Consider the following 26,077-nt stretch of genomic DNA (forward strand, 5'->3'; position numbering starts at 1 on the left):
AGGAACTGAACCCAGGTCTTCATGCGCACAGTAAGCAAACATTCTACCATTAGGCCAAATTACCAGCCCCCCAGCAGGATTTATCTTGAGAAAACATTGGGCACGTCTATATTCATACATATGAATATATATATATATGTATTTGTTTATATGCATACACACACACACACACACACACACACACACACATGATTGAACATTTTTTTTTTTTTTGGCAGGGGTATAACTTGAACCCTGGCCTGGATGCTATTCCTGAGCTCTTCAGTTCAATGTTACTGCCCTACCCCTTGAGCTACAAGGCCACCTCCCCATTTCCAGTTTTTTGGTAGTTAATTGGAGATAAGAGTCTCAGGGACTTTCCTGTGAGCTGGCATTGAATATGATTCTCAGATCTCAGCCTCCTGAGTAGCTAAGGTTACAGGTGTGAGCCACTAGTGCATGTTTTTTTTTGTTTTTGTTTTTTTGTTTTTGTTTTACCTTTTCAAATATAAAAATATTGTTTGAGGGGCCGGGATTTTGGCCCAGTGGTAGAGTGCTTGCCTAGCAAGCACAAAGACCCCACATACATAGAAAAAGCCAGAAATGGTGCTATGGCTCAAGTGGAAGAGCTCTGACCTTGAGAAAGTCCAAGTACAGGGCTCAGGCCCTGAGCTCAAGTCCCAGGACTGGCCAAAAAAAAAAAAAAGACTGTTTGAGTTGTTTGAAAGGGGAAAAAAATCCTCAAAAATATGTGTAGAAGCCAGGTGCGGTATAATTCTCATGCTTGTAATCCTAGCTACTCAGGAGGCTGAGATCTGAGGATCAAGGTTCAAAGCCATCCCAGGCACAAAAGGGACCTGAGACTCTTATCATCAGTTAACCTCTAGAAAATGGAAAGTGGGGCTTGGCTCAAGGGTAGGGTGGTAGCCTTGAGCTGAAGAGCTCAGGGACAGAGCCCAGGCTCAGTTCAAGCCCCATGACCCCCCAACACACACACACACACACACACACACACACACACACACACACACACACACACACAAATATGTGCAGAGGCTGTATACGGCCTGCAAGGCCTAAAGTACTTACCTCAGTTTTTTCCCAGTCCCTAATTAAGGAGACCTTTATTTTCTATTTTACATATTTGTGTGTATGTGTGTGTGTGTGATTTTTTCTGTTACTCTCTTGCTATGATAACTTTTTTTTAAAAGGATGGGCCAAGGAGTATTTAAAAGATATTAGTCCATACATATTCTTACACTCTCCCAGCTCCCTCTTTGACAATGCCTGGGTGGAGAGCTATTCATATTCATAAATCCATGTCTGACTCAAGCTCTGAGAGGGCCTCAAAAGAACAATCTGGAAGGGATCATGGTGGGCTCAAATTGAAGGGGCAGAGCTTAGTGACTTACAGCGACAGCCACATAGGCCATCTTCTCCCGGTTAGGTACATTATGACATTTTTGCAGCTTCCTCAGGAGCCTCCACAGGATCCAGGTTGTGCTAGGAAGCTCAACTTCCAGGGTTCTCCACAACTCAGCCAAGTGCCTACAAACCAAAAGAGGAGTCATGAACATGCCATATCTCAAGCCCATCTCGACTACAGCCCACCTGGAATCTGTTCTGGCGCCAGCCTCTAAGAGGTCTTCCTTCCTGCTCAGTTCGTCAGGGTATCAGAAGACATTCTGATTTCATAAACTCCGAAGACTTTATTGACTCAAGCCCCCATTCTCTAGGTATTGTAATATGGATAATGATAAACTCTTTCCCTCCCTTCCTTCCTTCCTTCCTTCCTTCCTTCCTTCCTTCCTTCCTTCCTTCCTTCCTTCCTTCCTTTCTCTCTCTCTCTCTTTCTTTCTCTTTTTTGTTCTTGGTCTGTTGTGAGGCTTGAATCCTGGGCCTTGGTGCTGTCTCTGAGCTCTTCAGCTCAAAACTAGCATGCTACCACTCTGAGCCACAACCCCACTTCCAGTTTTCTGGTGGTTAACTGTAGATAAGAGTCTCACGGACTTTCACTCCCTGATTCTCAGATCTCAGTCTTCTGAGTAGTTAGGGTTACAGGTGAGTCGCAGGTGCCAGACCTGTCCTTTCTTTTTGTTTTAAGACAGTTTTTTTTTCTTTTAAAGGCCTATGTTGGCTTTAAGCTTTAAATCCTCCGATTCAACCTCTCAAGATTTTCAATATTTTTAAACAAACTTTCCAGATGATTTGCTTCAAAGCAAGTGGCTCAAGTGGTAGAGCACTAGCCTTGAGAATGCACAAAGTCAGTGCCCAGGCCCCTGAGTTCAAGCCAATTTGACCACTTCAAAGACTGGCCAAAAAAAAAAAAAAAAAGAGCTCAGAAACTGTAACTAGGTCCCAAGTTCAAGACCCCCAACCCATCAAAAAAAAGTAATATAAGGCCAGAAGTTTGGCCTAGTGGTAGAGTGCTTGCCTACCATGCACGAAGACCCGGGTTTGATTCCTTGGTACCACACACATAGAAAAAAGCCAGAAGTGGTGCTGAGGCTCAAATGGTAGAGCTCTAGCCTTGAGAAAATCCAAGGACAGTGCTTATGCCCTGAACTCAAGCTCAGGACTGGCAAAAAAAAAAAGTAATGTAAGTTTGGACTGGGAATAAAAATAAATAAGTCTAGTTGAGTTACCATACTTAGATTTTCCTCAAATCTTCTTTAACAACTTTTGTTTTTAGGACCCAGCTGAGTTCACATATTTCCTTGGGTTATGTCAGTGTAGCATCTCTATATCTTCTCTATATCTAGAATAATTTCTTTCATGACATTACTTTTTTATTTTTTATCCATTGTGGGACTTGAACTCTGGGCTTGGGTGCTGTCCCTGAGCTCTTCAGCTCAAGGCTACCATCCTACACTTGACATTACCTTTTGAAGTGTCCATTTATGGGCACTTTAAGTAGACTTTTGGATAATCCCACTTATCCTATAGATATTTTTTACTGAATTGGTTGGATTATTCCTTTATGTTTATACATTGCATTCTGACGCTCATGTCAGGAATCCATTTGTATCTTATGTCCTCTACAAGATTCTCATTACACTTTTGACTACAGCAATGTCTTACAATACTCAGAGCTGTACCCCCAATTTAATCAAAAGGCTTTACAAGCTTCTCTTACCTGTCATATGGCACTGGATGATAAAGAAGATGGGTGAGTACTATATCTGTGTACCTGGGCCTGGAGATAAACAAACTCACAGTATTTATGACTTGTTGGCGGACTTTAGGCTGGCTGATTACAGATAGCCGGGCACAGATAACTCCTATGATTTCTGGCACCTAAAGAGGAAACCGATATCACCTTAATCCTATGAGACAACAATGTTTCTGAAGATTTTGTAGTCGTTGCTGAACTGTTCTAGGGCATGGCTTTTAAACAAAATGTCTTTTTTTTCTGCCAGTCCTGAGGCTTGAACTAAGAGCCTGGGCACTGCCCTTGAGCACTTGTTACTCAAAGCTAGTGCTCTACCATTTGAGCCACAGCATCACTTCTGGTTTTTTTCTGGTATGTGGTACCGAGGAATCGAACCCAGGGCTTTTGTGCATGCTAGATGAGCATTCTACCACAAGGCTACACTCCTGGCCCAAATAAAATGTCTTCTACTTCAAAACGTTTAGCCTGGTGCTGGTGGTTCACCTGTAATCCTAACTACTCAAGAGAATGAGATATGAGGATTGCAGTTTGATGCCAGCCCAAATAAGAAAGTCTGTGAGACTTTAATCACCAATCAATCACCAAAAAGCCATTCCAGAAAATTTAACAAGAGCCTGCCACAGAAACACAAGGACTGGGCGCCAGTAATCAGCATATACCTGTCATCCTAGCTACTCAAGAGGCTGAGAACAGAGGATCAAGGTTCAAAGCCAGCCAAGGCTGAGAGTTTGTGAGATTGTTTTCTCCAATTAACCACCATAAAGCTAGAAGCAGAACCTTGGTTCAAATGGTAGAGCACTAGCCTCGAGCAAAAAAGCTCAGGGAGAGTGCCTGATAGTCCCTGAGTTCAAGCCCTATGACATCCATTAAAAAGAAAAGTTGAAGGGGCTGGGATGTGGTTCAGTGGTAGAACACTAGCTTCATAGCTGTGAGGACTTCCACCACTATCAATGAAAAATACATGTTAACAGTATATCTTTGAGTGATAGAAAATTAGATTTTCTTTTTTCAAAAATTCCTTCAATAATTATATATATACATACAGACAGATATGTAGATAGATAGATAGGTAGATAGATAGATAGATAGATAGATAGATAGATAGATAGATAGATAGATAGATAGATAGATTTTATATTAAAGGAGCAAATACGTGAGTATGCTGGGTTAGTTCCACTCTGGTATGGCACGGAAGTCCGGGCCCATCAGCCCAGGTGAAGGAAGCATTTGCTACAGGGCTTGGTCTGTTTCTCTGCTTAGATTTCCCTTCCTACCCAAAGACTCATGGCTTCAGGTCTCTGTGGAACTGTCAGTTCCTTGGAGAGTCTCCTTGACAATGTGATATAAAGTGCTGTCATCACTGACAGATATAAGAATCTGGACTGAAGGATAGGCAAGTGTAACTGGCCAGTGGAAAGAGGGAAAATCTATAGGGAGCTTTTAAGAAAGATTTTCTTTTTTCAATAAAGAAACAAAAAGGAAGGCAACATCTTTCTGCATAGTCTTATCTGCTCATAAAGAGTAACACTGTTGGGCTAGGAGTTTGGCCCAATGGTAAAATGCTCGCTAACATGCACGAAGACCTGGGTTTGATTCCTTGGTACCACATACATAGGAAAAAGCCAGAAGTGGTGCTGAGGCTCAAGTGGTAGAGCTCTAGCCTTGAGAAAGTTCAAGGACAGAGCTCAGGCCCTGAACTCAAGCTCAGGACTGGCAAAAAAATAAATAAATAAAAAGAATGACATTGTTGTGATATTACATCCACATAACCAGGGAAAGCAGGAAGATTAAAAAGCACCTTGGTTTAGATACCACTATTTAACCTCTGAATCCATCCTACAAACATTCTATGTCCGAACTTCATATATATATATATATATATATATATATATATATATATATGTCATAGCCAGGTGCCAGTAATCCTATAATCCTCGATACCCTGGAGGCTGAGATCTGAGGATCATGGTTCAACGCTCGCCTGGGCACGAAAGTCCGTGAGGCTCTCATCTCCAATTAGCCACCAGAAAACTGGAAGCAGTATTGTGGCTCAAGAGTGAAGAGCTCAGGGACAGAGCCCTGGCCCAGAGTTCAAGTCCCATGGCAGACCAAAAATAAAAGGGGGGGCAGGAGGCCTAGTGGTAGAGTGCTCCCCTAGCATGCTCAAAACCCTTGGTTTGATTCTTCGGTACCACATACATAGTAAAAACCAGAATTGGCTCTGTGGCTCAAGGGTACAGCACCAGCATTGAGCAAAAGAAGCTCAGGGATAGTGCCAAGGCTCTCAGTTAAAGCCCTGTGACTGGCAAAAAAAAAAAAAAGAAGAAGAAGAAGAATGTCAGCTGGGCCTGGTGCCACCTGTCTGTTATTCTAGGCACTAGGAAGACTAGGACAGGAGGATAGTAATTTGCACAGCAGAGTGAAACCTCCCACTTCCAAAAAATACTGAAGTTCTTTATTTATATTAGGAATACATTTGATATAATATACTTAACAGATATTTAATTGCTTCATACTAAATCCTATCAGGCTTCTTACAGCTAGTCTTTTTTATTTTTCTGTCAGTCGTGAACTTGAACTCTGGGCTTGGGCACTATCCCTGAACTCTTCAGCTCAAGGTTACTGCCCTACCCCTTGAACCACAGTGCCAGTTCCAGGTTTTTTTTTTTTTTTTTTTTGCTGGCTAATTGAAAATAAGAGTCTCACGGACTTTAGTGCCTGGGCTGTGATCCTCAGATCTCAGCCTCCTGAGTAGCAAAGATTACAGGTGTGAGCCACTGGTACCAGCCTTACAGCTAGTCTTTTACCTTTAAAATTCCAAATCAGTAAGTGTTATTTTTCCATGCTGCCATTATATTGTTTATTTGTAGTTTTAGCATCTCAATGTTTAAAAAAAATGGTGTCTCATACAGAAGCAAATTTAATATACACTGAAACATGGTAAATGATTCAGGACTCTGGGCATTCACACACAGTGAGGATCAAAGGAGGATATTCTTAGAAAGGAACACAAGGGCTTGATGCTTATGTGTATCTGCTCATATAAAATAGTATTTATCTAAATGAACTACATGAAAAGGAAACAGGTTTTTTTCTTCATTGCTTGTTTTTTCCCCTCTTTTCTTTCTGTCTTGTTTGTTCACCTGCCTTTGGGAGAGTCAGTAAGAGCACAGAAATGGAAGGACAAAGGGTAAGTGACTGTAGCATTAGTACTCACTAGACATTAGGCTGAAAATGAATCCTACAATTTGTGGATGGAGATGGGTGGAAAAAGAGAGCAAGGGAAAGGGTGACACTGTCCAAAAAGAAATGTACTTGGGCTGGGTGAGGTGGGTCACACCTGTAATCCTAGCTGGTCAGGAGTCTGAGATCTGAGGATCGAGGTTCAAAGCCAGGCTGGGCACTAAAGACTATGAGACTCCTACCTCTACTTAACCATTAGAAAATGGGGAGTGGAACTGTAGGGGTAGGGTTGTAGCTTTGAGCTGAAGAGCTCAAGGACAGTGCCCAAGCCCAGAGTTCAAGCCCCATGACAGACAAAAAAAGAAAAAGAAAATGTACTCAGACCAGAAGTGTGGCCTAGTGGTAGAGTGCTTGCCTAGAATGCATGAGGCCCTGGGTTCAATTCCCCAGTACCACATATACAGAAAAAGCCAGCATTAGTGCTGTGTCTCAAGTGGTAGAGCATTAGCCTTGAGAAAGCTCAAGGACAGTACCCAGTTCAAGCCCTAGGACTGGCAAAAAGAAAAAGGAAAAGAAAAAGAAAGAAAGGAAAAGAAATGTATTCATTAACTGACTTATGTAAATGTAACTGTAACCTTTCTGTATATCATCTTTATAATAACAATAAAAATGGATTTTTGCTGGGTGCCGGTGGCTCATGATTATTATCCTAGCTACTCAGTAGTCTGAGATCTAGGATTGAAGTTCAAAGCCAGCCAGAGCAGAAAGTCATGAGACTCTTATCTCCAGTTAGCCACCAGAAAACCAGAAGTGGCACTGTGGCTTAAAGTGGTAGAGTGCACTAGCCTTAGGCTGAAGAGATCTGAACAATGCCCAGGCCCAGAGTTCAAGCCCCACAACAGACAAGTCCCAGGGCTTGAACTCAGGACCTGAACACTGCCCTTGGGGTTTCTCAAGGCTAGAGCTCTACCACTTGAGCCACAGCCCCACTTCTGACTTTTTCTATGTGTGTGGTACCAAGGAACCACACTAAGGCACCTGGGTTTTCATGCATGCTAGACAAGCACCTTACCACTAGGCCACACTCCCGGCTCCTCTACTTTTTTTTTGTTTCTTTTTCATTTTCTTTGTGTGGATTTAACAAAGGTTCCTATCTGTGCTAGGCAAGGGTTCTACCACCGAGCTCTACTCTAACCCTTACTGTTTTGTTTAAAAACAAAACAAAACAAAACATTACACAGGACAAATGCCATCAGTCACATGGTAACCTGCTCATATTTCCAGTGTCGGATGTGATGTAGTGGAAATATAACACACACATGATTTGAAAACCCAGAAGCACTTCAAGGTTTCTCCTTCCTATTTCCTAGGGCTGCTCTCCAGAGATAACTACTTTTGCCCTTTTTTGCTCTTTAAGTATGTCCCTCTAGGTTTGGCTCAATGAGATGAAGAGCTCAGGGACAGACCCAGGCTGAGTTCAAGCCCCATGGCCCACCAAAAAAAAAAAAAAAAAGTATGTCTTGTTATTTATTTGAGAAAGGGTCTATGTAGCTCAGGCTAGCCTGGAACTGACCTACTATCAGCTTCCAAGTGTAAGTACTACAGATGTATGCTACCATGTCAGCTCTATTCCTCTATATTTTATATAATTAGGGTTTTTTTCTTTTTGTTATTTCTTGGTTTATTAATTTTTGATATATTTTAGATAAATTCTGTTGATTTTAGGCTATTATTCTCTTTCTATGGCCACCTTTAATTCTACTGAACGAATTTACTGCCTTCCTATGTGTTAATTACACCTCCCCAGAGAAATCATGCTCTTCTGGGCCATTCATTAAACATAAAGCCTCCCTGCCCTGTTTGGGACTTAGGAGCTGGTTAGAATGTGCCTCCTAAAGGAGAAATGCTTATGAACTACAAGAGGGACAGACTTGGCCAGCAGTTCAAACTCAAAAAGTGCACTTGTGCTTTTACCTTCTCAAATCGGGATTCTGCATTTTTCACCAATGTTATCAGCAGCTCCCCAGCTGCCTGCTGGCTGCAAGGATGGGGCAGATTTTTCAGGCCATCCAAGGTGGTCATTACAAACTGGCAGAGCTCAGTGGAACTGAGGAAAACTTCAAAGACCTAGAGTGATTTAGAAAAAAAATGAACTTCTAGGAGATATAGTATATAGCGAAAAAAAGAAAAAACCAAGAACAATGACTTGATTTCAAGTGAACAATCAGAGATGTATACAAAGGTGTATGGGCCTTTTATTTCAGTCTTGTTGATCAAGTAGAATATTGGAAGTAACTCACACATCCACTGCTAAAGTCTGTGCATAGTTTTTTTGTTTTTTTTTTTTTGTTTTTTTGCCAGTTCTGGGACGTGAAGTCAGGGTCTCACTATTTTTGAGCTTTCTCAAGGCTCTGCCACTTAAACCATAGCACCACTTCTGGCTTTTTCTGTGTATGAGGTATTGTGGAGTCAAACCCAGGGCTTAGTGCATACGAGGCAAGCACTCTACTACTAGGCCATACTCCTGGGCCTGTGTATAGCCTTTTATTGATCTGTATTTTGGGGCAAAACTTCACTGAGACAATTAGGAGATGCTTTATAGTATCCTAGCATAAGTAAATGTTTTGTCAGGAAACAACACACCAAAAGGATGCTATGTTACTTTGTGTTGTACTTGACAGTATATAAAGTGATAAGGATAGATATAATTTATTGGGCACTTACTATGAGACAGACAAAACTAGGTATTTTTCACATAACATCTCATTTAACTCTTACAATTGAGTTGTTCCAACTTGTGCAGGACTCCAAAGGACAGACAAGGCAAAGTGATACAGTAAATGAATTATACCTTTGGACTCTACATGAGTAAGATCTGTAGCTTCTCTCTTTCCCTTGTTAATCCTTACCATGTCTGGTACCTAGAAGATGCATCAGGGTTTGTTGAGTAATTAAGGAGTACATTAATAAAAAAGCATGTGTCTGGCTCACCTACATTAGCTTGGAAGTTCCTTTGTGTAGCAAAGAGTTTCCATGTGAAACTGGCTGGTCTTCAAGGAAGGAGAACTAATCCACAAAAATCATAACAGTAACAATGGCCTCATCAATGGTAATCAAAACCACTAAACCACTAAACTAAGAGGACAAGTGTATAAGAATCAGGAACCTGGTGTTTTGTCTACAAACTATACAGAACATACTCTCAGGACAATCTCATATGTGGGGTTTTATAAGAAAGGCATAAAATTTCTTCCAAAATGATTTTTACCATTTTACATTTCCATCAGCAAACAAATGAGATTTCCTGTTGCTCCCTGCCCTGGCCAACACTTGAAGATGCCTGTCGGCTCACTTCTAGCCATCCTGAGTACCTGGGCAATTTTGGAAGGATAGCGGTAGAATCGTTTAATGCTGTGACGGTCTAGGAGTTCCCGACATTTCTTCAGTGCTCTTTTCAAGCTCTGGTGATTTCCCTTGTCATGAGTAATATCTAAACAGACAGTATGGATTATTATTATATTATTATTATGTCCTGGCTTATTTCTTTCTTCTTGATTTTAAAAGTCTTGTTGATTTCCAGCTTGAAGTGAATCCTTGGACATTTATTTATTTATTTATGTATTTATTTTGCCAGTCCTGAGCTTGAGCTCTGGACTATCCTTGGACTTTCTTAAGGCTAGAGTTCTACCACTTGAGCCACAGCACCACTTTCGGCTTTTTTCTATATATGTGGTATGGAGGAATCAAACCCTGGTCTTTGTGCATGCTAGGCAAGCACTCTACCACTAGGCCAAACTCCTGGCCCCCTGGGGCTTTAATTTTGAACAAAAATTATGATGAGAGAAGACAAGTATTAATCTGAAGGCTGACTTGTTTCTCCTTTAGTATAGAACAATCTACAAAAAGATGAACAGAAAAAGAGGTTGTTTTTTTGTTTTGTTTTGCCAGATTTGAGGCTTGAACTCTGGGCCTGGGCAGTATCCCTGAGTATTCCAGCTCAAGGCTAGCACTATACCACTTTGAGCCACAGTGCCACTTCTGGTTTTCTGGTGGTTACTTGAAGATATGAGTCTCACAGACTTTTAGGCCCAGGCTGGCATTGAACTGTGATCCTCAGATCCTCAGATCCTCAGTCTCCTGAGTAGCTAGGATTAAGGGTGTGAGCCACTGGTGCCTAGTTCATCGTGTTTCTAGTTGTACTGATAATTGAGCTGGCCAATGCTCTGCATTTTCCCTTGTTTTTCTTATGTTTTAGTGTGACTTAATCTTGCCGGAAGTCCTTGAGTTCTAGACTAAGGACACTGTCTCTCCAGCTAGAAACTAAGTTCCCTGGGGGAATCTTCCTTATTGATTTATTGAATCAATAATCAACTGTGTTTTGTTGTTGCTAGATGTTGGATGTCTTTGGTGAGCATTGCTCATTCTTAAGAGCTGCTTGGATTGGGGCTCTGAGCTTTGGAAAACAGAGTTTTCTATTCTATGAGATGAGGAAACAACTACTTTGGGGGTGATAGAGTGGACTGCGATTTTCAAGCCCTGGAGGTGCTGAGCTAGGCATCTCCTGAAGTCTCTTCTAGCTGGAAGAGTTAAAAACAGTTCCTACTTCTCAAACTCTTCCCTCTCTTCCCCCCAAAGGCCCTTGCTCATGTCGCTCTCTTCACCTCATGTTCACCTAGCTGGTTGTTTTCTATTCCTCACATCATCTTCAGAAAGGTCTTTTCCTAATGTATGGCTGCTGTAATTTCCCCTCCTCAGAATATTTATTATTCCTAATAAGAGTTATTTCTTGACTCTTCGATTATCTGGATTCCCTATTAGACTGTTCAGAATGGGGCCACTTGGGTTCCAGTTACTATTGGTTCTCAAATAAATATCAAGTAAACAGTATGTGATGAATAAAATAATGAAGGCCCAAAACAATAGCAGGAACCTACCCAGCTTCTATCTAACTAGGTTCATAGGTCCATTCAGACGAATGGGTCTCCCTTGGTTCTTTAGTTTTAAGTCAGTATTGCCTCACCGCTGCCTATGGGCTGGATACCTTTTTTTTTTTTTTTTTTTTTTGGTCATGGGGCTTGAACTCTGGGCCTGGATGCTGTCCCTGAGCTCTTCAGCTCAAGGCTACTGCCCTACTCCTGGAGCCATAGCCCCACTTCTCGTTTTTTAGTGATTAATCGGAGATAAGAGGCTCATGGCCTTTAATGCTGGCTTTGAACTGTGATCGTCAAATCTCAACCTCCTGAGTAGCTATGATTATAGGCATGAGCCACCTTACCCAGGTTGGATACCTTTCTCTTTCTGACATAGGCTATTATTATTCTTTTTTGACTACTTCTTGGGCTTGAACTCAGGGCCTGAGCACTGTCCTTGGGCTTTCTCAAGGCTAGAGCTCTACCACTTGAGCCACAGCACCATTTCTAGGAATCCAACCCAGGTCTCTGTGCATGCTGGGCAAGCATTCTATCACTAGGCCTAACACCCAGCCTGTTTTCTTTCCTTTCTTTTGTTCTTTTCTTAAAAGTCTTTCTAGGAAAAGCGGGCTGTTGCTAGTGTTGTGCTAGAGAATGGACTCAGATCTCACTGCCTTCAGCAGTGCCTTACACTTCAGCCTCATGGTGATATGTAGCAGGTAGTGTGTGCCCTCAGCAGCCTCTTCAGCCACCTCTTTCAGTGGGTCCCCACACAGCAGTGCCATCAGAGCCACTAGATGTCCAAGTCTTTGGAAATGCAGGGGAAGCTAATTGAGAAGGAAAGAGAAAAAAATGCTATCAGAATACAGGTACATGTAGTGCCTTACATTGAAGCTAAGAAGGGAAGTCACATCTTCCTCCAAGTCAAAAGAAGTTCAAGGCTCTCTTTCAGACCATAAATCTCTGAAGGGTTAATATATATACATATATATATTATAGATATACCATATTTAGCCAGTGGTATCAAGTAGGACAAAATAACAGTAATTGAAGAGGTATTAGGTATAAAAATGTTCATTGCAACCACATTTTGAAAATCATTGTGCAACAATGGCAAAAGGAATTATAGTACAGTTACTCTGTAAAAGCAAACATTAGGAAATAAAATGAAATAATATATCTAGGGGGCCGGGAGTTTAGCCTAGTGGTAGAGTGCTTGCCTAGCATGCACAGAGACCTGGGTTCGATTCCTCAGTACCACATACATAGAAAAAGCCGGAAGTGGTGCTGAGGTTCAAGTGGTAGTGGTAGAGCTCTAGCCTTGAGAAAGGCCAAGGACAGTGCTCAGGCCCTTAACTCAAGCCCAGGACTGGCACGAAAAAAAAAAAAAAGAAAGAAAGAAAGAAAAAAGAATAAGAAAGAAATCATATATCTAGGCTGGAGATGAAGGTTAATAGGTGAGTGCTTACCTAGCGTGCATGAAGCATTAAGTTCTATGTGCAACTCTGCACCCAAAAAAAGATCAAGCATCAGAGGAATTTATAGGACTGGAAAACATGTGACTCTGCTAAGCAAAAAGCAAAAGTACATAGCAAGTAATGCCATTTTAGAAATGTATAGACTGGGCCAGGAGTTTGGCCTACTGGTAAGAGTGCTTGCCTAGCATACACAAAGACCCGGGTTCGATTCCTCGGTACCACATATATAGAGAAAAGCTGGAAATGGTGCTGTGGCTCCAGTGGTAGAGCACTAGCCTTGAGAAAGCCCAAGGACAGTGCTCAGGCCCTAAGGTCAAGGCCCAGGACTGGAAGAAAAAAATGTATGGACTGATGATGCAAACATATAAGGTGGCTTGCAAAAAGTACTAGAAAGAAAAAATAAAAATAATGAAGACAATAGGGGAACAATTAAAATGAAGCTAGAAAAGATAAGTGAAAATTTTTGTTAGCATGCAGAGTGTATAACATCCTTTGCTTGTAGTCAATCATAGCCCTAGCCTCTGCGCATACACCGGCTCATGTCTCAGTGTGCACAATGTTTTGTATAATGACTCCCATTGTACATAAAAAAAAGAAGCAAGCAGATGTGCAGAGGGAGTACAATTTTTCTGTCAGATTGAGGCAGAAACAAATTTCTCCTATGCTTTTTTAGAAACAGACACAGAAACCCTATTAGCATGTTTGTACCACCTAATGTGAGTAAACAACAACATTTGCACAGAGCTATACATGTGACCTTTCATCTACTGGATCTACGACCAGCACTGGAGATGTAAACGCTGAACAAAAAAGAACATCCCAACTGGGCACTCGTGGCTCAGGCTTATAATCTTAACTACTCAGGAGGTTGAGATCTGAAGATCACCATTCCAGCCCAGGCAGGTAAATCAAAGAAACTCTCATCTCCAATCAACTACAAGAAAACAAAGTCAGAGGGGAGCTGTGGCTCAAGTGGTAGGGAGCTAGCCTTGAGCAAATAAAGCTCAAGGACAGTGACTAGGCCCTGAGTTCAAGTCCCTAGATGGCATAAACAACAACAAAAACCCCACAGAACATCCCTGCTCATCATATAGATGACAATTTAGTTGAAGAAACATTAAAGTAAGAGTTAATATTTACTATATATCAAGTGGTGATAAATACAGTGATGAAGAAAACACAGGAAAGGAATAGGTATTGCTAATTTTTCAATAGTCAGGGAACCTGCAGTGGTATTGAAATAAGGAAGTGAGCCAGGCACATTTCTAGAAGAGTGCTTCAGGCAGAGGGAGCAGCAAGTGCAAAGGACCAAGGGGTGAGTGTTTGGTATTCTATTCTATTCTATTTAGTTAGTTAGTTAGTTAGTTGGTCATGGGACTTGAACTCTGGGCCTGGGCATTGTGCCTAAGCTCTTCAGGTCAAGGCTACCACCCAACCCCTTGAACCATAGCATAGCTTTTGGTTTTCTGGTGGTTAACTGGAGCTAAGAGTCTTACAGACTTTAGTGCCCGGACTGGCTTAGAACCGCAATCCTCAGATCTCAGCCTCCTGAGTAACTAGGATTACAGGTATGAGCCACCGTGCCCAGCTAGAATCTCACATTTTTCTACCTACACTCATTTTGAGCATTGATCCTCTATATCTCTGCTTCCTGAGAGCTAAGATTACAGGTGTGAGTCAATTACCTATACTTAAAAATAAGTATTTAAGGGCTGGGAGTTTGGCCTAGTGGTAGAGTGCTTGCCTAGCATGCATGAAGACCCGGGTTCGATTCCTCAGTACCACATACGTAGCAAAAAGCCAGAAGTGGTGCTGAGGCTCAAGAGGTAGAGTGCTACCCTTGAGAAAGTCCAAGGAGAGTGCTCAGGCCCTGAGCCCAAGCCCAGGACCGGCAAAAAAAAAATAAATAAATAAAATTTAAAAAAATAAGTATTTAAAAACTTTTCTTCACTCCTGTAATCCTAGCTAGTCAGGAAGCTGAGATCTGAGGCTCAAGGTTCAAAGCCAGCCCAGCACAAAAGGACCTGAGACTTTTATCTCCAATTAACTTCTAAAAAATGGGAAGTGTGGCTCAAGGTGGTAGCCTTGAGCTGAAGAGCTCAGGGACAGCACCCAGGTGGAGTTCAAGCCCCATGACCCACAAAAAAAACCCAAAAAAACAAAAAAACAAATTTTCTAACATTATAGGCATGAGCCAACTGCTCCTGGCTTCTTCTTCTACTTAAAAGTGTTTTAAAACATTTTCTGGGGGCCAGGAGTTTGGTCTAGTGGTAGAGTGCCTGCCTAGCATGCACGAAAACCCGGGTTCGATTCCTCGGCACCACATACATAGAAAAAAGCCGGAAGTGGTGCTGAGGCTCAAGTGGTAGAGTTCCAGCCTTGAAAAAGTCCAAGGACTCAAGCCCAGGACTGGCAAAAAAAAAAAAAATTTCTGTACTAAACACACTTATGTTCATAGTTTTTTTTTTTTTTCATCAGTTGTAGGACTTGAACTCTGGGTCTGGGTGCTGTCTCTGAGCTTTTCAGCTCAAGGCTACTATCCTACCCCTTGACCCATGGTGCTACTTCCGGTTTTCTGGTGGTTAACTGGAGATGAGTATATCACGGACTTCAATGCCTGGGCTGGCTTTGAACTGCTATCCTCAGATCTCAGCTTCCTGAGTAGCTAAGATTACAGGCATGAGCCATTGTACCTAGCATATTCATATTTCTTATTTAGAAAAACTCTAAACTATGAAGAAAAAAATTGCAACAGGTGAAGTCTAGTCCAAACACTTTGACATTATTATTTTTTTTTTGCCAGTCCTGGGGCTTGAACTCAGGACCTGAGCACTGTCCTTGGACTTTCCTCAAGGCTAGAGCTCTACCACTTGAGCCACAGCACCACTTCTAGCTTTTTCTGTGTATGTGGTACTAAGAAATCCAACCCGAGTCTTTGTACATCCTAGGCAAGCACTCAGTTGCTAGGCCAAACTCCCAGCTCTCTTTTTCTTTTTAATTTGCCCTCTTTTTTTTTCCTTTGGTTTCTTAGAGAATATGAAAAAGTCAAGTCTGTACTGATTGTTAATTCATTAGTTGGCTCATTAAAGCCAGCCCTGGATAAAATGCCCCTCATTGAACTGTACTGGTAGATTTTACTGTATACAAATTATACTTCAGGTAAGTAAAGTTACAGATCTGAAAGACAACACTCACCAGTGGCCTGATTCTATTGTTGTCTCTTTAACTGTTTTTCTGACAGCATAGATCAATAACTGCTTTATGACAGGAATCCAAACTACTCTCAAGCAATTGCAAGCCTCCTAGGACATACCACCCCAAGATGAGCTCCAACTCCATATGAACCCCTGATGGAGGGGTTGCACCCAGAGGAGGAAACCAGACTGCAGTCTTTGAGTGATGATAGGAGTTACAACATCTGCAGGATTCCTTGTAGAACCAGAAGTGAGATAATGGTCAGTTAGAACCATGGGCCAGCAAGATAGCCTGCCTGCACTGTTAGCTATGAGTCCTTCACATCCCTATTTCTTTTTAAAAAAAACAAAAAACAAAACTTCAAAGGTACCATAATTAGATCCTTTTTTATTTGGTTTTCCTACTGTGGGTACATTGAGTAATCGTTCCTCTGTTCTGCTCATGGTTCACATTTTAGGAAAAGGGCAAATATACAAATAATGCTGAATGCTGTGTTGTTGGAAGTCATGAGTAGAAGGGGAAAAGGCAGTGAAGGGATAGGATAGCTCTGGATCCTTCTTCCTCAACAACAGAAGAATTGCTCACCTTCAGGCTGAGATGTCTATATAAGCACTTGAGAACTTGGGCCATGGTAACTGTGGCCCGTTTCCTCTCATGGTCTTTGATTGACTGTAACCAGGGCTCCATGTGCTACCAAAAAAAAATAATAGGAAGTGAGATGATTTATTAGGGAGTTTGGGGTAACACTTTTACTGTTTGGAAGAAAACATGGAGAAGTTCCACATTAGGTTACTCTGATGGCTGATAACCCTAATGACAAACCAAATTGGGTTGCTTAGAGAAGAAAGTGGATGGTTGACAAGTGAGGCCTAAGAATCTGGGTAGTTAGGTCTAGATCACTTAATTTCTACATTTATTCCCTTTCATCTTAATTCTTAAATGTTCCCTGGTCACTGGCTGAAACCCTTCTATACTAAGACTAGTCAATGAGGAATAATTATAAAAAACTACTTGAGCCATTTATTGAAGGCCATTTATTCAGTTCTCACAGTAAGCCAGGTATGGTGGCACATACCTGTAATAGGAGCACCTGGGAACTTGGAACAAGATGATTGTTTGAGAACTGCCTGGGTTTCCTAGTGAGTTTGAAACTGGACTGGGCTACATACTTTTTTTTTTTTTTTTTTTTTTTTTTGCCAGTTCTGGGCTTGAGCTCAGGGCCTGAGCACTGTCCTTGGATTTTCTCAAGGCTAGAGCTCTACCACTTGAGCCTCAGCACCACTTCCAGCTTTTTTTCTATGTATATGGTATCAAGGAATCGAACTTGGGTCTTCATGCATGCTAGGCAAGCACTCTACCACTAGGCCAACCTCCCAGCCCTACACAACTTCTTATTCTAGCAGACCCTGTCTCAAATAAATAGTAAAATTATTATCTCTATGGGAAGGTGTAAAAACAAGAACTCACAAAATTTATAACAGAAGAACTTCTAAGTCATAGGCAGTGTGCAAGATTTGATCCCCTGCCTCTGACTCAATGTTGATAGATGCTTCTCAGCTATATGTTGCCTCCTACACCTAATCGCCCACATTCTCCTCTTTCACTTGCACCAGTGAATAAGTTTCCCTCCTCCCCTGATAATCTCACTTACCTTAAAGATGGTGTTAAAATTTTCCAAATGTGGGTCTTTCATCACAAAACTCTGCAGCATGTCGGAGAACGCCTGGAAAGTCTGCCTGTAGAGACCCTGAAAAGTCATGGGATCAATGAAGCTCCCTCCCTAGAAGCACTACACACTCCAAGACTCCTCTCATCATCTTGACACTTCACTCAAGGTCAGTTGTTCTTTTTCGTTTGTTTGCACAAGGCTAGCATTCTACCACTTCAGCCACAGCTCCACTTCCAGCTTTTTAATTTTTTTTCACATTCAGCTTTTTTGATGCTTTATTGAAGAATCTCATGGACTTTTCCTGCTTGGGTTGGCTTTGAACTTTGATTCTCAGATCTTGGCCTCCAGAGTAACTAGGATTATAGGCGTGAGCCACAGGCACCAGGCTTAAATCTGTATTTCGAACAGATTCCTCAGCATTTCTGGGATCATGCTAACTGAAACTAATTATATGTTATCTTCATAGGGTCATCAAGGTATGTTTAAAGCTGGCTGTGACTTGCTGCCCTCAAACAGAAGGAGGTTAAATCTTCTCTGGTAAGTATCTCACTGGCCAGTTTTGCAGCCACAGAAGGAAATGAGGTTCTCTGCTCTCAGTCTCTCTCTGCCTAGAGTTCTCTTCTGTCTTTGCCCACTGTCATTCCACTGGAAATCTTTCTCTGACAACCCACCTACAGAAGCCCCCGGTTCTCCAACCACCGTACTCTTTCACTTCTTTTCCTATTTTGGTTTTTCATAATACTAAATACTTCTTATTGGTTAACATATTTCAATTGTCAGTGGTTTGTCCGTGACTCAGAATTCGTGTTGTTTATTCAATGCTTTGTATGATGTTGGCCCTTAATGAAATGACATGTAAAAGCTGAGTATTGGGGCTGGGAGTTTGGCCTAGTGGTAGAGTGCTTACCTAGCATGCACGGAGACCCAGGTTCGATTCCTCGGTACCACATACGTAGCAAAAAGCCAGAAGTGGTGCTGTGGCTCAAGTGGTAGAGCTCTAGCCTTGAGAAAATCCAGGGACAGTGCTCAGGCCCTGAGCCCAAGCCCAGGACTGGCAAAAAAAAAAAAACTAAAAAAAAAAAAAAAAAAGCTGTGTATTGTGGCACCTGCCTATATCTAGGCACTTTGGAAGGTGGGGCAGAAGGATCACAAGGTTCATGATCTAGACACAAACAATAATCAAGATAAATATATACATATTCACACACACACACACACACACACACACACACACACACACGACTACTACCTTATTTTAAAGACAAAAGCAAAGCAAAGAAAAATGAGAGAGTACAAGATTAAGGGAGAGGACCTAGAGTATGGCCTAGTGGTAGAGTGCTTGCCTAACATACACGAATTCCTGGGTTCAATTCCTTGGTGCCATATACACAGAAAAAGCCAGAAGTGGTGCTTTGGTTCAAGTGGTAGAGCGCTAGCTTTGAAAAAAGCTCAAGGACAGTGCCTAGGCTCTGAATTCAAGCCCCAGGACTTGGGGGAAAAATTAAAGGAGGAGGAAATAGTTCTCTAATTTGATTACTTATTTTTTAAGGTCAGTTAATTTATTTGGTTAATCAGTTAATAATGGAGTGAGATAAATTCAACTGGGACTATATCTTGTAATATGAAAATGCCATTAATAAATGAATGTATGCGTGTATGCAAGGGTGGAGGTGTGGCTCAATTGATGAAAGCATCAGCTACTGAGTTTGAGTCCCAGTCTCAAACCGGAAAAAAAAAAAAACAAAACAGATTTGTTTGCCTCAGCTAGCTAGCAGCCATGATCTTTAGTTTTCAACCTCCCAAATAGCTAGGATTAAGTCATGGCTGCCTGATAACTTTAATTCATTTAATTAACCTGACGAAGGTCAAGATTAACTGAACCTACTAGATGAGATGCTAACACAGTCATGTGGGCATTACCTCTGTGTTGTGGGGCCCGCTTGGCCTGGCCCCATGCAGATGGATAAGAGCCTCTATAGGAGGCAGAGTGATTACAATTCTGATGATGAGACTGAGCAGGTCATCTCTATCTTCTGAGTCAAGCAGTAGATGGATATCTTGGTAACTAAGAAAAGACAGTTTGGGAAGAACAATTTGGGAAAACAGATTGATTTGATATCAATAAACAGGTAAACTGGCTGGTCTACCACTCTGATGGGAGAGATAAATGGCAATATTGTTGATCAGTTTGTTAAAACAGGAATGTCTCTACAAGAAGTCATTGGGCTTCTCTGGGCTCTTCTCCCACTCAGCCACAAAGGGAAGTCAAAAATTTCCCAAAGATGTCCTGTTCATGTAGTAAATCAGAGTTGTGTAATTATTATCTCTAATTTCAGAACATTTTATTACCCCAAAAGCACACCTCATACCATTTGCAGTCCCTCCACACTCGCCCTCTCCACTAACCAGGTAACCACTGATGTGTATTCTGCCTTTATGGATTTGTTGACTCCAGGTATTTCCCATAAATAAAATCAAATTGCATGTGCCCCCCTCCTCCAAAAAAAAAAAAAAGAAAGAAAGAAAACCACCAGAAAACAAAACAATATGCTCTGCCAAATGTTATTTTGTGAAATAATGAGTTGAAGAGTTAAAACTGAACCAGGGGCCAGTTCAGCCTAGTGGTGGAGTGCTTGCCTAGCATACACGAAGACATGGGTTCAATTCCTTGGTACTACATACATATAAAGTGGTGCTGTGACTCAAGTGGTAGATCTCTAGCCTTGAGAAAGCCCAAGGACAGAGCTCAGGCATTGAGTTTAAGCCCCAGGACTGGCAAAAAACAAAAAACAAAAAACAAAAAAAACCTTAACCAGAAGGCAACTCATTAAGGCCAGTTTAAGCACTGCAGTAGCTATTCTCCAAGGGAAGTAACAGCAAGCAGTCTTTGCCAACTCCTGAGCCCTTGGAACGCCACACTTGGAAACATGTGCAGGAGTCACTTTCCACTGAATGTGCTTTAGACAAAACTGTGCTCTAGAGAGTCTAGATTTTAGAGGGGCTGAGCATTGGTTGCTCACACCTGTAACCCTAGCTACATGGGAAACTGAGATCTGAGGATCGTAGTTCAAAGCCAGTCTGGGCAGAAAAAGCCTGTGAGACTCTTTTATCTCCAATTAAGTACTAAAAATGCTGGAAGTGGCTAGCCACTTCTAGAAAGCTGATATAGATGATAACCTACACATGAAATCAAAATATAGGTTTGGGCTTCCTTCCCTATCTAGGTTTTAAAAATTAAATTTTGGGGTTGGGAGCGTGGTCTAGTGGTAGAGTGCGTGTCGAGTATACATGAAGACCCAGGTTTGATTCTTCGGTACCACATACATGGAAAAAAGCCAGAAGTGGTGCTGTGGTTCAAGTGGTAGAGCACGAGCCTTGAAAAAGCCCAAAGAAAGTGCCCAGACCCTGAGTTCAAGCCCCATGACTAGCAAAAAAAAGTTAAACTTTGGAACATGTTCATTGGTTCTGGCATTGGCTTGTCTCTAACTGTGGAAACAGGATGCACATGAAAGGTGCATGTGGGTGTCACCTGAGCTCAGTGACAGTGATCAAGATCTCCTGGAGCACCGGGCCGGACAGAGAATTCAGGGGCTCTTCCTGCACCAACACCTACAGTGAAAGGGAAAAAAACTGGACAGAGTTCAGAATGTACTGACTCAGGAGCCAGAGTTGGAGAAATGAAGGCCTGCAAGAACAAGAACACACTCAATAGCCAGGTACCATTTATCTTGGTTCCACGGGATGGTAGGGAAATTTATTCTATGCAGCCAGACCCCAGGCTTCTGTTCTGTCTCTTACTAGCTGTTGGGGAGGACTCAAATAGCACATCTCAGTTTCTTCATCTGTAAAATGGGATAACAGCAACTTTTGACTCCTCTTTTACTTGTTATTGTTTTTCATTATTCAGGTAGATCCCTGAATAATGTTTTTCTCCATGGAGAGGTATTCAAATGAAAATAACTCAAAAGAACTGATAACACAGTTGAAACAACTGAAAAGTAGTTGACTAAGCCACTGAATTATTTGCAAAATCACAATACTTACATTGAGGATATGTACGATGTCAGTTATGTGGCTGTGAATAAATGACTCTGTACTTTCATCATACACTATAGTTTGGCTGAGAGATGACATAGACCTTAGAAACTTCAGCTTTTCATGTTCACCCTGAATATGTGGGAAATGATAAAAACAAACAAAAATAACATTATATGGATTTTTTTTGGTGCTGTCCCTGATGCTTGAACTGAGGGCCTGAACACTGTCCCTGAGGTATTTTTTTTTTTTCTTAAGGTTAACCTTCTACCACGAGCCATAGCTCCAATTATGGCTTTTTTTTTTTTTTGGTGGTTAATTGAAGATAAGGATCTCACACTTTCCTGCCTGTGCTGGCTTTGAACCTTGATTTTTTTTTTTTTTTTTTTTTTTGGTGGGTCATGGGGCTTGAACTTTGCCTGGGCATTCTCCTTGAGCTCTTCAGCTCAAGGCTACCATGCTTCCCATTGAGCAACAGCCCCACTTCCTGTTTTCTGGTGGTTAATTGGAGATAAGAGTCTCATGGATTTTAGAGCCCAGGCTAGCTTTGAACTGCTATCCTCAGATCTCAGCCTCCTGAATAGCTAGGATTACAGGCATGAGCCACCTCGCCCGGCTTGACATTCTATTTTTTATGATTGTAAAGCCAATATTTGTTTATTATAAAAAATTTGAAAACAATACCATAAAGTAGAAAATATAAGACACAATTCCATTTGAGAAAGTTTTGAAACAATTCTTCCAATTATACATAAATGGTATAAACTGGCACACACTGTCTGCAAAGCAAGTTTCAGTGCACAGCAAGAAGCTGACTTCACAGTGTCATATTTCACATGAATTAGGATAGCCATCTATCAATAGATATCTTTGTTCCAGTTTTGTCTATAGCTACAGCCAAATTCTTCTTTCTCAAATGAATATTAGATGCAGTAACTTGCTATGCATATTCTTTCAATTGGAAGACCAATATCCCAAATGCCCTTTCAGATCATCTCTTGTCTTGCCCACCATTCTGAGCTCTAGTCAATTAATTTCCATGCTGCCCTTTCCTGCTTCTGGACCTCGGTACTTTCTGACTCTTCTATACTTTTGCTATTATCTAACTAAAAAATATTTTTGTGGGGGCAGGAGTTTGGCCTAGTGGAAGAGTGCTTGCCTAGCATGCACGAAGACCTAGGTTCGATTCCTCAGTACCACACATATAGAAAAGCTGGAAGTGGTGCTGTGGCTTAAGTGGGTAGAGTGCTTGAAGAAAGACCAAGGTCAGTGCTCAGTCCCTGAGTTCAAGCCCCAGAACTGGCAAAAAATAATTTTGTAAAGCTGGGCACTGGTATTTCACACCTATAATCCTAGCTACTCAAGAGGCTTAGATCTGAGGATAGTGGTTCAAAGTCATCCCAGGCACAAAAGTCTGTGAGACTCTTATCTCTAATTAACCACCAGAAAACTGAAAGTGTCACTGTGGCTCAAAGTGGCAAAGCACTATCTTTGAGCTGAAGAGCTCAGGGAAAGTGCCCAGGCCCAGAGTTCAATCCCTATGACTGACCAAAAAAAAAAAAAAATATATGGGCTGGGAGTTTGGCCTAGTGGTAGTGTGCTTGCCTAGCATGCACGAAGACCTGGGTTCGATTCCTCGCGCGTTCGATTCCTCGGTACCACATACATATAAAAAAAAGCCAGAAATGGTGCTGAGGCTCAAGTGACAGGGCTCTAACCTTGAGAAAGTCCAAGGACAGTGCTCAGGCCCTGAGCTCAAGCCCAGGACTGGCAAAAAAAGAAAAAACCCAAAAAACCAAAAAACCAAAAACAAAAACAACAAATATATATATGTATATATATGCATATATATATGTAACAAAGAAATAATATATGTCTGAAACATTTGTTTGCACAAAGAAATAAACCAGATTGCTCGTAAAGAGTACTGTGCATACCTTCAGCTTACCACCAAAAACTTCCTGCATGTACTGGACCAGCCTCTCAACACTGGTCTCACTGAGGGGGCTTCCATGAGTCAAGTTCCTGAGGCTATCGGTGGTCAGGGACTCTTGAGAGAATTCAGGGAAGTCAGGGATCTCCAAATCTAATACTGCAAGAAAGACACCAGATAATGTCTTGGTACCATGACATTATAACAGCTTAGTGGGAAGGACCACTGCACATCAGGACAGATAGCTTTATTATCTGCTTTGCAGCTCTAGCACTAAGGAAAGAAAGAGGGAGGTGATGAAGAGGAAGAAGGGATGGAGCAGGGGGAGAGGAGAGACTTTTCTTCCTACCCACTTAAAAAAAAATTCCTTTCCCCTTTTTACCTGTGAGATCTGTGCTACTTGGTTCTTTTTTAATATACTCTAAATCGCTTAACTGCAAGTCTACACTTCCTGAATCACTGTCAGAAGCACAAGGGATCACCAATTCTTCCTGATCATAGATCCTAGGAACAAAGAGGAGATGAAAACAATTAGAACAGCTGCTTCTGTCTGCTCATTCAGTTGAAAGCCCAAATATTCCCTTCTCAGAGAGGTATTTAGTGATCATTGGTCTGGATATGGTAAGTAACCTCTTTTCATCCCAGCCCATAGTTACTCCCCCCCCCCCATATATATATATTGCCAGTCCTGGGGCTTGGATTCAGGACTTGAGCACTGTCTTTGGGCTTTTTTCTAGGCTAGCACTCTACCACTTGAGCCAGAGCATCACTTCCGACTTTTCTATGTATGTGGTACCGAGAAATTGAAATTGGGTCTTCGTGCATGCTAGGCAAGCACTCTACCACTAGGCCAAACTCCCTGGCCCATCCCAGAGTATTTTTTTATCATCACCAGCAATGACCTTGCTCATTTGCTTGTCTCTTATCAAAATGTTAGCTCAAGGAGAAACCTTGTGTACACGTCAGAGTTGTATCTTCAGCACCTAGAAAATTGTCAGCTTTCCAAGTGGTGAAATGAATAGGTGAAAGGATAACAATCTACTATCCTACTTTGAACCCCTTGCTTTTGCCTACTTTTAATTTTCTGCATAGCACATAACATCTTATATACCAATTGTTTATTTATTGGTGCTTAGGGTGAAACCCAGAGCCTTGAATATATTGAGTGCTTCACCATGGAGCTATTTACCTAGCTCAATTCAGGTTTGTATAATGATCATTGTTTAGCCACTTACTCCTGCTAAAATGTAGGTTCTAGAAAAGCAGGAGCCTTGCTTAGTCTGCTGTGAATATATCTTAACATCCTAGAATAATGCCTCCCACATTGGTACAGTGAACCAATGAGTCTGTTGAGTGTTTAGTATAGGTTGATTAGTGAAAAACCAAGTTACCAAACAATGGTTAGCATAAGATAACATCTCAACCTGCAGAGTAGCTAGGATTACAGGTGTGAGCCAGTGGAGTCTGGAAATCTTCTGTGAATGTAGTTTTTGGTGTTCTGTTTGTTTGTTTTTTTGTTTTGTTTTTTGCGAGTCCTGGGCTTGGGCTCAGGCCCTGAGCACTGTCCTTGGGTTTTCTCAAGACTAGAGTTTTACCACTTGAGCCACAGCACCACTTGTAGCTTTTTTCTATGTATGTGGTGCTGAGGAATCACACTCCGGTCTTTGTGCATGCTAAGCAAGCACTCTACCACTAGGCCAAACTCCAGGCCCCTGTGAATGTATTTTTTAATGATAATAAAAACAATAATACTTAAAAACAAATGGTGAAGTTTGGTGGTACATATCTATAATCCCAGCACTCAGGAGATTGAGGGTTTTTTCTTTCTTTTTGAGTATTGAACATACCATGCAAACACTCTACCGCTGAAGTTACATTTCCATATCCAGACTTCTCTTTTTTTTTTTCCCCAGTTCTGGGGCTTGAACTCAGGGCCTGAGCACTGTCCTTGGGCTTTTTCCTCAAGGCTGGCTCTCAGCCACTTGAGCCACAGTACCGTTTCTGGCTTTTTCTATGTATGTGGTACCGAGGAATCGAACCCGGGTCTTTGTGCATGCTAGGCAAGCACTCTACCACTAGGCCAAACTCCCGGCCCCTCCAGACTTTTTTTCTTAATTAGATCATGGTTTTGCAGTACTTCAAGAACATTTCTTTAAACTTTGATTATTCTTAATGCAGACTCTGTAGACATGACAAAGTAATAAATCAGGCTCTGGTCTGACATGCTCTTAAAATTAAGCTGCCAAGGGGGCTGGGAGTTTGGCCTAGTGGTTAAAGTGCTTGCCTAGCATGCAGGAAGGCCCGGGTTTGATTCCTCGGCACCACATACATAGAAAAAAGCCGGAAGTGGTGCTGAGGCTCAAGTGGTAGAGCTCTAGCCTTGAGAAAGTCCAAGGACAGTGCTCAGGCCCTGAGCTCAAGCCTAGGACTGGAAAAAAAAACAAAACAAAACAAAACAAAAAAAACCCTAGTAAAAAGGCGGAAGTGGTAGAGTGCTAGCCTTGAGCAAAAACCAGGGCCTGA

General features: G+C 41.7%; 1 protein-coding gene across 1 annotated transcript in view; it reads right to left on the minus strand.

Annotated features, from left to right (window-relative positions):
- Positions 1-26,077, minus strand: part of Mroh8 (maestro heat like repeat family member 8) — a 45,202-nt gene that overhangs the window by 17,995 nt on the left and 1,130 nt on the right. Inside the window, exons 2-13 of the mRNA XM_090352319.1 lie at positions 23,937-24,058; positions 23,559-23,713; positions 21,631-21,753; positions 21,116-21,195; positions 19,507-19,651; positions 17,569-17,664; positions 16,503-16,607; positions 11,936-12,071; positions 9,706-9,824; positions 8,309-8,461; positions 3,116-3,276; positions 1,392-1,527 (exon numbers count right to left, since the gene is read on the minus strand). Of these exons, the coding sequence (XP_090208445.1) occupies positions 1,392-1,527; positions 3,116-3,276; positions 8,309-8,461; positions 9,706-9,824; positions 11,936-12,071; positions 16,503-16,607; positions 17,569-17,664; positions 19,507-19,651; positions 21,116-21,195; positions 21,631-21,753; positions 23,559-23,713; positions 23,937-24,058 (1,531 nt within the window). The remainder of the gene's footprint in view (positions 1-1,391; positions 1,528-3,115; positions 3,277-8,308; positions 8,462-9,705; positions 9,825-11,935; positions 12,072-16,502; positions 16,608-17,568; positions 17,665-19,506; positions 19,652-21,115; positions 21,196-21,630; positions 21,754-23,558; positions 23,714-23,936; positions 24,059-26,077) is intronic.

Source organism: Megascapheus bottae, chromosome 18, assembly GCF_031878675.1.
Source record: "Megascapheus bottae isolate mThoBot1 chromosome 18, mThoBot2.hap1, whole genome shotgun sequence".
NCBI classification, from domain to species: Eukaryota; Metazoa; Chordata; class Mammalia; order Rodentia; family Geomyidae; genus Megascapheus; species Megascapheus bottae.